This window comes from Olea europaea, chromosome 10, assembly GCF_002742605.1.
Source record: "Olea europaea var. sylvestris chromosome 10, O_europaea_v1, whole genome shotgun sequence".
Taxonomy (NCBI): domain Eukaryota; kingdom Viridiplantae; phylum Streptophyta; class Magnoliopsida; order Lamiales; family Oleaceae; genus Olea; species Olea europaea.
The window spans coordinates 18,062,713-18,074,965 of NC_036246.1; the positions used below are offsets into that span (position 1 = coordinate 18,062,713).

A 12,253-nucleotide genomic window follows, 5' to 3' on the forward strand; every position below is an offset into this window, starting at 1 on the left:
GAGAGAGAGAGAGAGAGAGAGAGAGAGGGAGAGAACAAATCGTTACAAACCAATCCCTTAAATCAAGCTTTGGATTCCTTGTGTGACTGGACTCCTATGATTAGAAACTTCCATCCATAAAAGCAGCACCATTATTCACGCAGAAGGTTACAAAACATTTACACAGAATTTGTCTCTCTCCATTCCATTCTGCCGTCACTGAAACCGTAGACCAGTTCACGTCGAATTGTGTCAATATCTTCACAAAAACCCACAAAGATGGTGACTCAACTACGTTGCGCATCTACAGAATATAAGGTACATAATGGTTTCTTTGTTTATGTTTCCTAAAAAAATGCACGAATGGTTCACCACAGAATATTGCAAGGATTGTTAATTTCTGTAACTTAAGTTTCCCATGGTCTTTGTGATCCACAATTGTGTGACTGTCTGTCGCCTGTCAGAAAGAAAATGATGATGTCCATTGATGAATGTTAAAAAAAAATTTCACACAACCGTTAATATCATTGTGTCCACAAAATTCGGTGTGACATTAATTTTCCTTGTAAAATTGTGCAGGATGGATTACGTGCATGTGTGTTTGTTACGTGGATCACAAGTGTCGTTGCTTATGGTTGATCGCAATTGTAGCTATACGAAGCTGGTAAATAATGTTGTCAACGAGTTCGGTTTGGATCAATCGAAGGTAGCGGTCACATTGAAGTATGAACTGAGCAGTGATCTCCCCCTAGTGTTGATAAAGAATGACAGTAATGTAAATTCGTACCTTGTGTTGAAGAGCCTGAATTGTGACCCTTCAAAATATCCTTTAACCATTGAGGTCACAGTAGTGGAGGGACAAGAAAAACCATTTGAACTTCCAGCTGATATACGCACCAGTGAAGATATGTTTTTGTTGGTTGATATGTCATACGAGATATGCGAGGCAGCCATTGAAAACGTGGGTCGTATTTACAAAAGTGATGTGGCAATGGTCAATGTGGCCGATGGAATGACGGTAAAAATTGGAAGGATATTTCGGAATAAGAAGACACTGAAAATGAGCTTGGCATTCTATACAATACATAATATATTTTAATATAGGGCTATTCGTTCAGACAAGAAGGAATATCTTGTAAGGTGTTCCCGATAGGAGTGTAGTTGGATATCTAAATCATCCAAAATGGGTGCAACAGATATGTTTAAGATAAGACGTATGGCTGATGGTCACGCACATGCTGCAAATATAGTATTGGGGGCTCATAGACAAGTGACAGCATCAGTTGTGTCAACGTGCATCAGATACAAGTACACTTCGTCCCGGACAACGTACACTCCAAATGATATACGCAATGACATGTTACAGAATTATGGGGTCTCATTAAATTATGTAAAGGCCTGGAGATCCCGAGAAAGAACATTGAAAATGCTTAGAGGTAATCCAACGGATTCATTCATGAAGATACCAAGCTTTTTTTATATGTTACATCAAATGAATCCTGGTACGGTCACAAGACTGGAACTTGACAGCCACAATAGGTTCAAATACTGCTTCATGGCAATTGGTGCATCAATTAGAGGATGGTAGCATTGTAGACCTGTGATTGTAGTTGATGCAATGTATTTGAATGGCCATCATGACGGTACACTGCTCATGGCATATATATAGGATGCAAATAATAGCATATTCATTCTTGTATTTGGAATTGGAGACAACGAGAACGACAAATCCTGGATATGGTTCTTTGAACAATTGAAAAAGGCGTACGAAAATAGGAAATGTTTGTGTTTTGTATCAGATTGTCACAACAGTATCAAGAAAGCAATCAAAAAGGTGTATCTAGGGACATATCATAGGATATACTCATATCATCTACTACAAAACCTAAATTCGTATTTTGGCAAGACGGGTCACAATATAACACGGGCATTCAACTCGGTCGTTCGTGCGTAAATCCTAGTAGAATTTGAATATAACATGCGGCAGCTTGATTCAATTAATTCGAAGATTACAGCCTATCTGGTAATTGTCTATTGATAGTCACATTAACATACATGCTTCTATGTCGCAAAAACGATGTGTATATCATTGTTGTTCCTCGTTCTTGCTTGTAGGCTGAAGTAAACCCCGATAAATGGTCAAGATTTCACATGCCAACTAATTGGTATTCTATAATGACTTCAAATATAGTAGAATCTATGAATGCAGTGACAAAAGCAGCGAAAAACTTCCCTGTTGTGGCTCTATTGGATTCTTTGAGACAGACTATACAGTTTTGGTTCTGTAAACATAGGGACACCGCGTGCGGCACTTTCACAAAGCTGTCAAGCAATTACGAGAAAATTTTGAGGGATATGAGTTATGATTTGAGAAACTTCACGATAATGTTTGTATTTGTGACCTATCTTTCACGACTATAACTTATCCTCTAGTTTGAAAGTAGGTTGATAATAACTGTTATTGGAAATTATCTAGTTTTGTGTCATTATTTGCAGGTATCTCCTACAAATCAAACCATTTTTCTGTTCGTGGTGATAGCTCGTCATTTATTGTTGATATGGAACAACGTATGTGCACATGCAGGACATTTCAAGTAGATCAATTACCACCCACACACCCTGGCTGTTATTACAATGATGAAGATTGATGCATATGATTATTGTTCATACTTCTACACGAGGGATGTATACTTCAATGCATATCAACACACAGTGTTTCCAGTTGGAAATATCAATGAGTGGGCAATATCGAATGAAGTTGTAGACATAGTTGTCCTGCCACCAAACCAAAAAAGAAGTACAGGAAGGCCATTCGAAAAGAGGAAGAGATCATCTTGTGAAGGGAAAATCATAGTCAAGTGTAGACGTTGTGGTGGAAATGGTCACAATAGCAGAACTTGTAGCAGTTTGGCTCCATTAAGTTAAAGTTAGTCGAAAGTGTAATCGCCTAGAATTAGTATATAGGAAAATTCAATGTAGCGTATGACAAAATAAACATGCAAAATAGTCATTTGTGACTTCGTCATTAAATCTGTGCCTTATTGGATGTAACATATTTTGCATCCTAATGCTAACCATGAAGAAGTATAAATGACATCAAGATTATAATATGTGGCCGCATTGTGATTAAAAAACTTAAAATCTGAGCAAAGAATGATATATACATTTGTGTGTTTTTTTATGTGTTTGATAAACAGTTGTGACCTTTCACCTGGATAGGTAATTTGTGATCTCGGCATAATATATACGTAAATAATTTTTTTTTGATAACCATTTATGTATTTTTTTTTACTGAGTAATGTGTGTGACCTTGTTTGAAATCTCAATATGATATAAAAGTGGGACTGTGTACATACCATGTCTGTGACCTATGATCCCAGCATATTATATGTGCGACATTGTTGTAGATTGCACCTGTGACCGTAATATGATATGCAATTGTGACCGTGTATACACTGTCTGTGACCTGTGACCTGGCATGCTTATGTGATTCCAACATAACATACGTGTGGCCTGTTGCAAAATGCATCTGTGAACGTTATAGGATATCAAATTGTGATCGTGTATATACAGTGTGTGACCTGTGACATGGAATGCATTTGTGATCTCAACAGCTTATACCTGTGGCTTGATTCTAATTGAATCTGTGACCGAAATATGATATACACTTGTGACCATATGGAAAAATATGTCTGTAACCTATGTACGGTATTAGCAACAACAACATTGATCTATGACCTGGCATTCATTTGTGAAATGTAAATAATGATTCCAATCAAAAATAATTCTTCCAAAGTAAAAGACCAACTAACAAAAACTAATAAACAATAAGTAATTGAAACCTGCCTCATACCAACATGTAGTACGGCATATGTGACATAAAAAATTCTACTTAAAACATAAAATGTCAAAAGTATTCGTCTAGATAACAAAAAAAAAAATCAAAAGTTAGGAATGGTACCTTCCATTACAAACGTGGCATCAATGATCATAACATTTTCGAATATCATTCTATAACTATGCCCCTCTCGACCTTTCGTTTCCTCCTTTAGTTGCCTTCTTGATGTCACGATGTTTGTACAGCTGTGCGGCTACGTCTAGCCTAGCTCTGGCAGCATCAAACTCTTTCGGCATAGACTCTAAGTTATTATAAAGAATGTATTCAGCATACTTGAAAACAAATATGCCGCAGTCGTGGCTGGAAAAAAATGTAGTAAGTTCATTAGCTTTCACATCAACACGGAGGTCACATTTACAATATTTATGGATACATATAAATAGGCAGAATATGAGATGATGATAAGCACCGTACCGGTTTTGCTGTTGTGGAACATCATAACCAAGCACGATTTCAACTCCATGGAATCACCTTCATCATTATCTAGATCCTTGTTCCATAATCCAATCGCTCTCATCAGGTGAGGGATAACTCTAAAAAATAGTTCAACGTCAGCACGAACACGTAAATCGGGGTATGTTCGTCTGGCTGAATTGAATACAGACATTGTACGTTCGTTTATGTCAAGAAGGGCCAACATCCAATGAGCCTTGTTCGTAGGCAAGATTGGCATCAAAACTCGATCCACTTTAGGCCATGGACAGCTCAAAGGTAGTTGGACACCTGTGACATCATTGATGAGCTGCGTATCAGTTAGTAGTACATTTGAATCCTTCTTGAAATGAGGATAGACATGCTTGATGACGGCCTGAAAGTGGGAGTCCGTTGTGGTGGCCTTGTACTTGACATTCTCCCCATATAATCCCAGTTGACGTATGTAGTAAAAGCAAGAGTCTATGTGCTGTTACATGGTACGGGAATAAAGTCAGCATATTATGATTTGTGTGACCTGACAAGCATTCGTGATGTGCACTTGTGATTTGTGACCTGATATGTAATGGTCTCTATGGCTTAAATATGTATGTGATCAGCATACGAAATTGACAACATCAATATTTATAAACGATATGTCACCTATTATGATTATGTGGGATGAATAAATTATATTTGTTACCTGATTTAAATAATTGTGACCTGACTAAATTTTTTTAGATCGAGGTCATCAATGTTTGTGACCATCCTATTCATCATATGCACGATAAATCATGAGGCATGAGTACATCATGCTTCATAAAGTCGGAAACATTATTTGTGACCGAAGGCTACCATATTAGTCAGGGACGAATCTGATGAGACGAGGTCATGCCACCAAGTTTTACTATCGATAACAAATGTTTCAATGCAGAAAGGCAGCTTAATAACATTGTCGAGATCATTAAATTTTTTCTACAAGAAAAAAAAGAATAGTAGTGAACATTGAATCATCCATAGGTAAAGTTAATGCGGGAAATGTATTGTCGAACGTACTTACTTGTTTGTTGGTTTGTAATCTCTGTGAAACCAACTCTTAAATGCAGCAACATCAGCATCGTCATAATGTTGATTGTAGAGACGAAAGACTATTATATTGTCCGAGCTCTTGCTATGTTTCCCTTCGTTAGAAACGAATGGGGACTGCAATATACGCACGGGTCTAGAAACCTGCTTCAATGGTAGTCCAGATGATCATCCTGATGTTGGAGATACCTGTCATATAGCTAGTTACTAATGCCGTCATAGAATCATTTAAAAATTTCAGATCTAACTTTATCTCCAGCAGGTCTGTCTTGATATTCTCTTGCACACGAACAACGATATTGAGGTTGTGACTACTGTCAGCTTTCATGGACAGTAACTGTTCCCTGACATCATCGATTTTCATAGACAACTCCATATTCTTCATTCAGAGATCAGTAACCTCATGTTTCAAAAGCTGCAAAATGGAAAGCATTCGATAAGAAATCGACTACACGTAGAGCATAAGACATTGAAGCATTAATTTGAATGTGACCCTATATGCTGGACCGTGACCTGCATATTGTGAAAGGTCACACAAAATAAATCAATGTGGCAATAGACAGATGCATGTATATATGAATCATGTACACAAATTGTGTCACACAACAGGTCTTGAAAATTTGAAACATGGAACAGTGATCTGTAACCAGATAATCACATTTGTGTCCATTGAACGACAATGTACGACGTGATCAGAATTTGTGACCAAGATTGAGGACACACATATGAAAAGTACGGATATGAACGTATTTCAAAATCAGCTATATATGCTGCATGGGGTGGAGACATATGAGCGGATGGACCTTTATCCTTCGTGACTCCGCACACATCTTGTCTGGCTCCATCGGAGGGTCCATGGAAGAATGGACAGGAAATGATTTCCGTTGTCATCGTAGAGGTGGATCACGAAATCGTCGTCATTGTCGATATCACTCGAGTGACCTAACCGTCCATCAGTAATCATTAGAATGCATGGCTTAGACTTCTTCACAGTTCGATTGATCTTTGAGCTTCTACTGTGGCGTGATAGGGAAGGTTCTTGTGGTTTGTCATATAGAACTCCATCCATATACGGCTGCACCATCTCCATCTCAGATGAATTGATGTCCTGAACTTGGAGCTATTAAAACAGAATAATGTAAACTAGCGGCTCGAGCCGAATGAATAAACATTGTGTAATGTGGATTGTGACCAAAAAATGAATAAATCTGACCAGATTATTACACTTGTGACATTTGCAGGACAATAGAAAAATGTGGCCTTAGCTATGTGAATGTGACACTATAATGTATCGTTGATAGTTGAGCGAAGACAGTGTAATGTGACTGCATGGTTTGAAGTGTGACCTAATCTGTGACCAGATCAAGTAATAAACAATCATGTGAAGACTTACATCGGGCACGGAGAACACGTCCTCTTCGAGTTTTGCATCAGACGGTAGTTTATCTGAACTCCAGTTCATTATATGTGGGTAATTGCTTCCAACCCTAGAAGTGACAGTCCCGTCAAGTGGAGGAATAGACTCATAAATCCAAACTTGAAATGCAACAAGAAATCCTTTTAGTCTATAATGAGGATTTCGATTCCTCAACCCATCTTTCAAAGAAGTTATGGAAAGATCAAACAACTCTTTCGCAAATGGAAACATCTCCAACATCTCAAAATCTTCAACAAGAGCGAACAAATAATTGTCAACAACTTTTTTGTACAAGGTTGAAAAGAGGTATGAAGTTATCAAATAAAGAATCCCAATTTTCACTACTTCATAATCGTCCTCATTTGTCATACCAAGGAATATATCTCTAACATCTTCGTTTATGACTAGTGACTACATTCAAGTGTCCAAAAAATTTCTCCTTAATCTTGGAATGTGAATTCTGAAGACTTCTCCTACCATCCTGACCATGGTATCTAAGACCCGTGACCAGACAAAACTCAAGTAGCGAAAAATGTAAATACCTACCACCTACCAAAAACCACATCTCTTTCTTGTTCGGTTGCTTTACCTCCCGAAGCAAAAAATAATGAATTAGTTGAGGTTGAACAACTATCTCCTTACAATCCACAAAATAGTAGAAGCATGTCCTAGACAAAATATGTTTCTATTCATCGTTGAACTTCGATATAAAATTCGACAGCATGTTCTTGGTTGCATTTGTGGTAATTTTACCGGGAAACCATGCAGATTCCGGTATAATATACTATCATTCCTACAATAGATGCAAACAGTAGCAAATTAGAACTCAGCATTTGATGCATGAAGTGAGTTCGTGTCACACAGAAAGCAATTGTCATGAAAAAAAAAACTTGGTTTGTGGACCTTAGAACTAAGGTCACACAGGAAACAATTGCATCCACTTATGTAACCACCCATGCAAAATGCACCAACAGAAATATCGCAAAAATGTTTTGTTCATTTACCCTAGAACTAAGGTCATAAATAAGATCGAATTATAGAGAAGTGTGCAACAACACGTAGTCCAAATTCATCATCAAAACAACTGCAAATAGAAATAAATTATACTACTCATGAGAAAGAATTACTAGCAATTGTTAGAGGAATAAAGAAGTTCTCATTATTTTTATTATCCAAGAAATTTACTGTTGAAATTGATAATTCTCAAGTTGCAGGATTAGTCAGGAATAAACTAGCATCAGAACCTCAATACAGAAGGCTCCATAGATGGCAAGCTTATTTAGCATTTTATAATTTTGATATAGTCCATATTAAAGGAGTTAATAATTTTCTTGCAGATTTTCTCTGCAGAAATATAGAATTTGCTGATGGATAAAATCAAGGTCATGAAATTATACCAATCTATCCTACATATACAACAAAGGACAGTCTTTTTTAAAGAAGATTATGAAAATATAAACTCTAGAGTAATCCAGATCTTAGAGATGTTCAACTCAAATATAAAAATACTGTTGAATATTACTACTGAGCATCATAAATATGACATAGAACTCAAAAATCAAGTTGATACTATTGCAGCACAACTAAAAGATATACTGTCTGAGACATATATATCAAAGAGCTCAAAAATGAGTTTTCCAAACCAATACCAAATAGGAACAGCTGGAACCAGCAGTGGACGCAGACGTGACAACATGCCAACTGATAATAAAGGAGATTCCATTTCAGTATCATCAACCAAAAAAGTTATGATACATGGAGATAAAAGAGATACCAAAACAATCAGCATCATAGACCAAGAAGATAAAATCCCTTTAGATTCAAAAGAAGAAAAATATGCTGAAATAATCAAAATTGCTTATGAAATAAAAATGAGTGATTCATATTTCATCTCTCTGGGAAATTATGTTTATCCCAAAATAATAGCCATGGAAGGAGTAGACCCTTCATTTATAATTATTATGGTAGACTATGGATTCATGGATTTAATTTATCCAGGAAAAGATTTGATTGAAATTTTGAAATTTGATGACATATTCATAAAAGAAGTATCCAGATTTGCCAAGGGAAGGAAAATATATTTGAAATTCTATTCAATAAGTCCAGAATATGATGAAATTGTTTACTATAATGTTGAACACATAATCTCAATTGGATATGTTGCAACCAATTTCCAAATAGATTCACCGAAAATAATAGAAAAGTTTCGATAGTGACAAAATCATGGACCAGACATAAAAGAGCACTTGGAATTAAAGTCATCTACAACATTGCCAAAAATTTGTTTGGTAAAAAATTTTCATGCTTCTGCCAATATGAAAATTGGCTGCTGGTATCCAATGGAGGATATGAAAAATTAGAAATTTTAAAGGACTATATTACAAAATTCGATATACATCAATTTCCAGGATGTCCTATCACTATAAAAGAATCGTACTAGCTAAGGGAGTGCCCTAGCTGCATGTAAAGAAATAAAGAGGGCAATGATAGAGCATCTTTGACAAGTATGGAGAACAATAATACAGATGCATGTGAAGACATTGAAGAAAAAGAGCAATAATCGAAAAAGATGCTCTTTGGATAAAAAGTTAAAGCAGCATGTGAAAATGTAGGCCCAAGGAGGAAAATAATAGAGAGGCAAGTGTGCCTTTGCTGATGTACTCAATGATGTAATAGAGTTTCATAAACTTGTATAAATAGAAACATTGTCATAGATAGAGATCATCTCATCTTATATTAAAATCTCGAGTTGTAAGAAATAGTTACTCTTAAAACCATTTCCAGTTTGAAAAATAAGTTTTTTTGGAAATCTCTTTGTACTAAATAGAAGTCTTGTATAAATTTTGATAGAAATAAAAACTCCAATATTTTGATATGAATATGAGTTTCTAAATCTTTATTCCCATAAATTCTTGAAGAATCTGATAAAAAGTTTCCTTTTTATTTTAGCAAAAAGAAAGTTTTTCTTTAACATAAGTCTAGAATTTTATTCTTTAGAAATTGATACAGTGATAGCAAGTAGCTAAAATAGTAACAATTTCGTGAAGGCAGGAGGCCGTTGAATGAAACAGTTTACAGATTCAGAGCTCGAAGGTCACTCGGTTCTAAGAATAAAATTCCAGATCAAACCTAAGGTAAAACTATTAAACTTTTGCTAAAATTAGAATGAATCTTTTTAAGAGCTTAAAGAATCGTAGGGATTAATTGATGATTATTTGTATGAATAAATGTCAGGATATAAAATTGAAAGATTAGATAATCTATTAGAAAGAATGTTAGAAAAAATAAATAATATTATTTTTCAATTAGAAAATATAAATTTACCATTTGAAGAATATAATATTTTAATTAGAAAATATGAAATATATGTTGCAGATTATTCTTATTTATTAGATCATAGAATGGATTTATATTCAAATATTTAAAATAGAAGATAAAATGTTTAAAAGATTAGGATATATGTTGCAATATAGAAAGAATCATTTTATTAAGGGTAATATATACCTTTCAATAAAAAGGAATAGTGATAGGCCAAATAGAAAAATCTTCCCATATGCATGACAGAGGGGTCCCATATTAGCCAACGTGTCATCGTTTATTTGACAGCTTACATATTGAAGTCCGACCCACATATAAATAATACGACTCAGACTTGGAGGGACTATTGTTATACATGTTACGTGTTCGCACACTTGGGCAACCCATCGGGGCCCATAGCCAACTCATGCCGAACCACGTGGCACTCAATTCGAGGTGGTTTGCATAGCCGAGGCCCATAAATCGAGGTCTACAGATGCCTAGGCCCATATATACCGAGGCCCTATCATTGCCTCTTGAGGAGCCTCCGAAACCCATATGCCGAGGCCCTTTGAAGGTAGATGATGCCCTGTTGGCTGAAGCTCTTAGCCTCGGTAGCAGCCTCTGAGTCACAAAGCAACATCTTCCATAGACACTTCTCCCAAGAAATCCTCTGCACAAAGATCTTACTAGAATGATTGATAGGACTTTTGTCATGAGTGTAAATGTTAAGTCTTGTCACTAGTAGAGGTGACTCTGCCAATCAATAAATGTATAGCAAGCTAGGTGCGGCTGATGCCTACAATTTGACATGTAAGTTAACCGGATGAGGCCAAGTGTACCCCGGACCAAAGGTCACAATCTAACTTGTAACACTATAAATACTCCCCCATGTACCCTATACAAGGGCTAATGCAAGAATCAATACAAGAAACCATACTTTACTCAACTCTCTCTTTCTTATTATCTTGCAACACAAACGAGTTCATATATATTTAGATATTCATTTGCAAACATCGATTGGTAATTATTGTACAATCGGTCTACAATCATCTCGCTAGATTTCGAACATTTTTCGTCCCATGCCGTTGAGCTACTCCCACGCCCTTGATATGTCCGTTTTAGACCGTCCACGTGTCTTTGCATGTTGGACTTTTGCTTACATGTGCCCGGGTGGGTCCGGCATCTGTTGGCAACATTTTTTTAGGTCAACAATACATATAAATTATTGCATATTGGACCTTACTATTGGACTTGGACGAGACCTATTAACGCACTCAACCCGTCTCCATTTTCTTTGGCCTTGTTTGGTAGCCATTTTTTTCAAAATGTATTTTTCTCTCTCTTCTTTTCAACCACACATTCTTTATTAAAATAATATTACATGTAAATCAAAAACTTTTCTTTATTTCTCAACCACACATTTCACATCAATTTACTATTCTAAAATGCATTTTTACATAAAAATGCCTATCAAATACCCCCTATATATATGGTAAGTCATGCTAATCCGAACCAAACCATCTCTCCCGTTTCTTGCACTTTTTATTTTCTCTTCGTCCGACTGTTGACTTGACTGTCGAAGTGCAAACGGTCGTCGAACCATTTTCTCGAGCAATGGCCTTTGCCTTCTAACGGGGTGCTCTATGTGCAGGTAATAAATGGACGAGGTCAAAATTCTGTTGGCGCATTTTTTGAGGTCAACAGATTGACGCTGTGTGGAGGAAACGGTACTAACCATGTTACACAACATACAAAAAGGTCACCGAAGAATTGAAAAACTGTTCGGGCAGTTTCTCTACCAAAAATAGCAAAGATAGTAACCAAACAAGAAGAAAAATGGCTAAGGGATTTGTCACAGGAAGAGGCTCTGTTTTGCTCCCAGTTTTCGACCGTGTTCACCCATTTTTGGACTCAACACCAAATCAAATACAAAACCAGCTATAAGGATGCACAAAATGGAGCAAGAAGTTACTAGAGAAAATATATGGGGCCATCATTATCCTCTGCAAAAGAACCCAAAGGGTTCTCCTTTTTGGTCTGAAGTACACGGTATGTTCAATTTTGAGGGCAAGAAGACGAAGGAGACATGACAGTCTTGGATTTCTTCTTTCCATATCACATATCTCATATATCAAACAATTCTCAATATCACATGTCTCACA

At 36.3% G+C, this 12,253-nt stretch overlaps 1 protein-coding gene across 1 annotated transcript; it reads left to right on the forward strand.

Annotated features, from left to right (window-relative positions):
* The first annotated feature begins 1,957 nt into the window (after window positions 1-1,957).
* Window positions 1,958-2,904, forward strand: LOC111400366. The gene is made up of 4 exons (XM_023027779.1): window positions 1,958-2,002; window positions 2,095-2,370; window positions 2,476-2,547; window positions 2,623-2,904. The coding sequence occupies exons 1-4, from the start codon at window positions 1,958-1,960 to the stop codon at window positions 2,902-2,904; spliced, it is 675 nt and encodes a 224-aa protein (XP_022883547.1).
* Window positions 2,905-12,253: the final 9,349 nt, after the last annotated feature.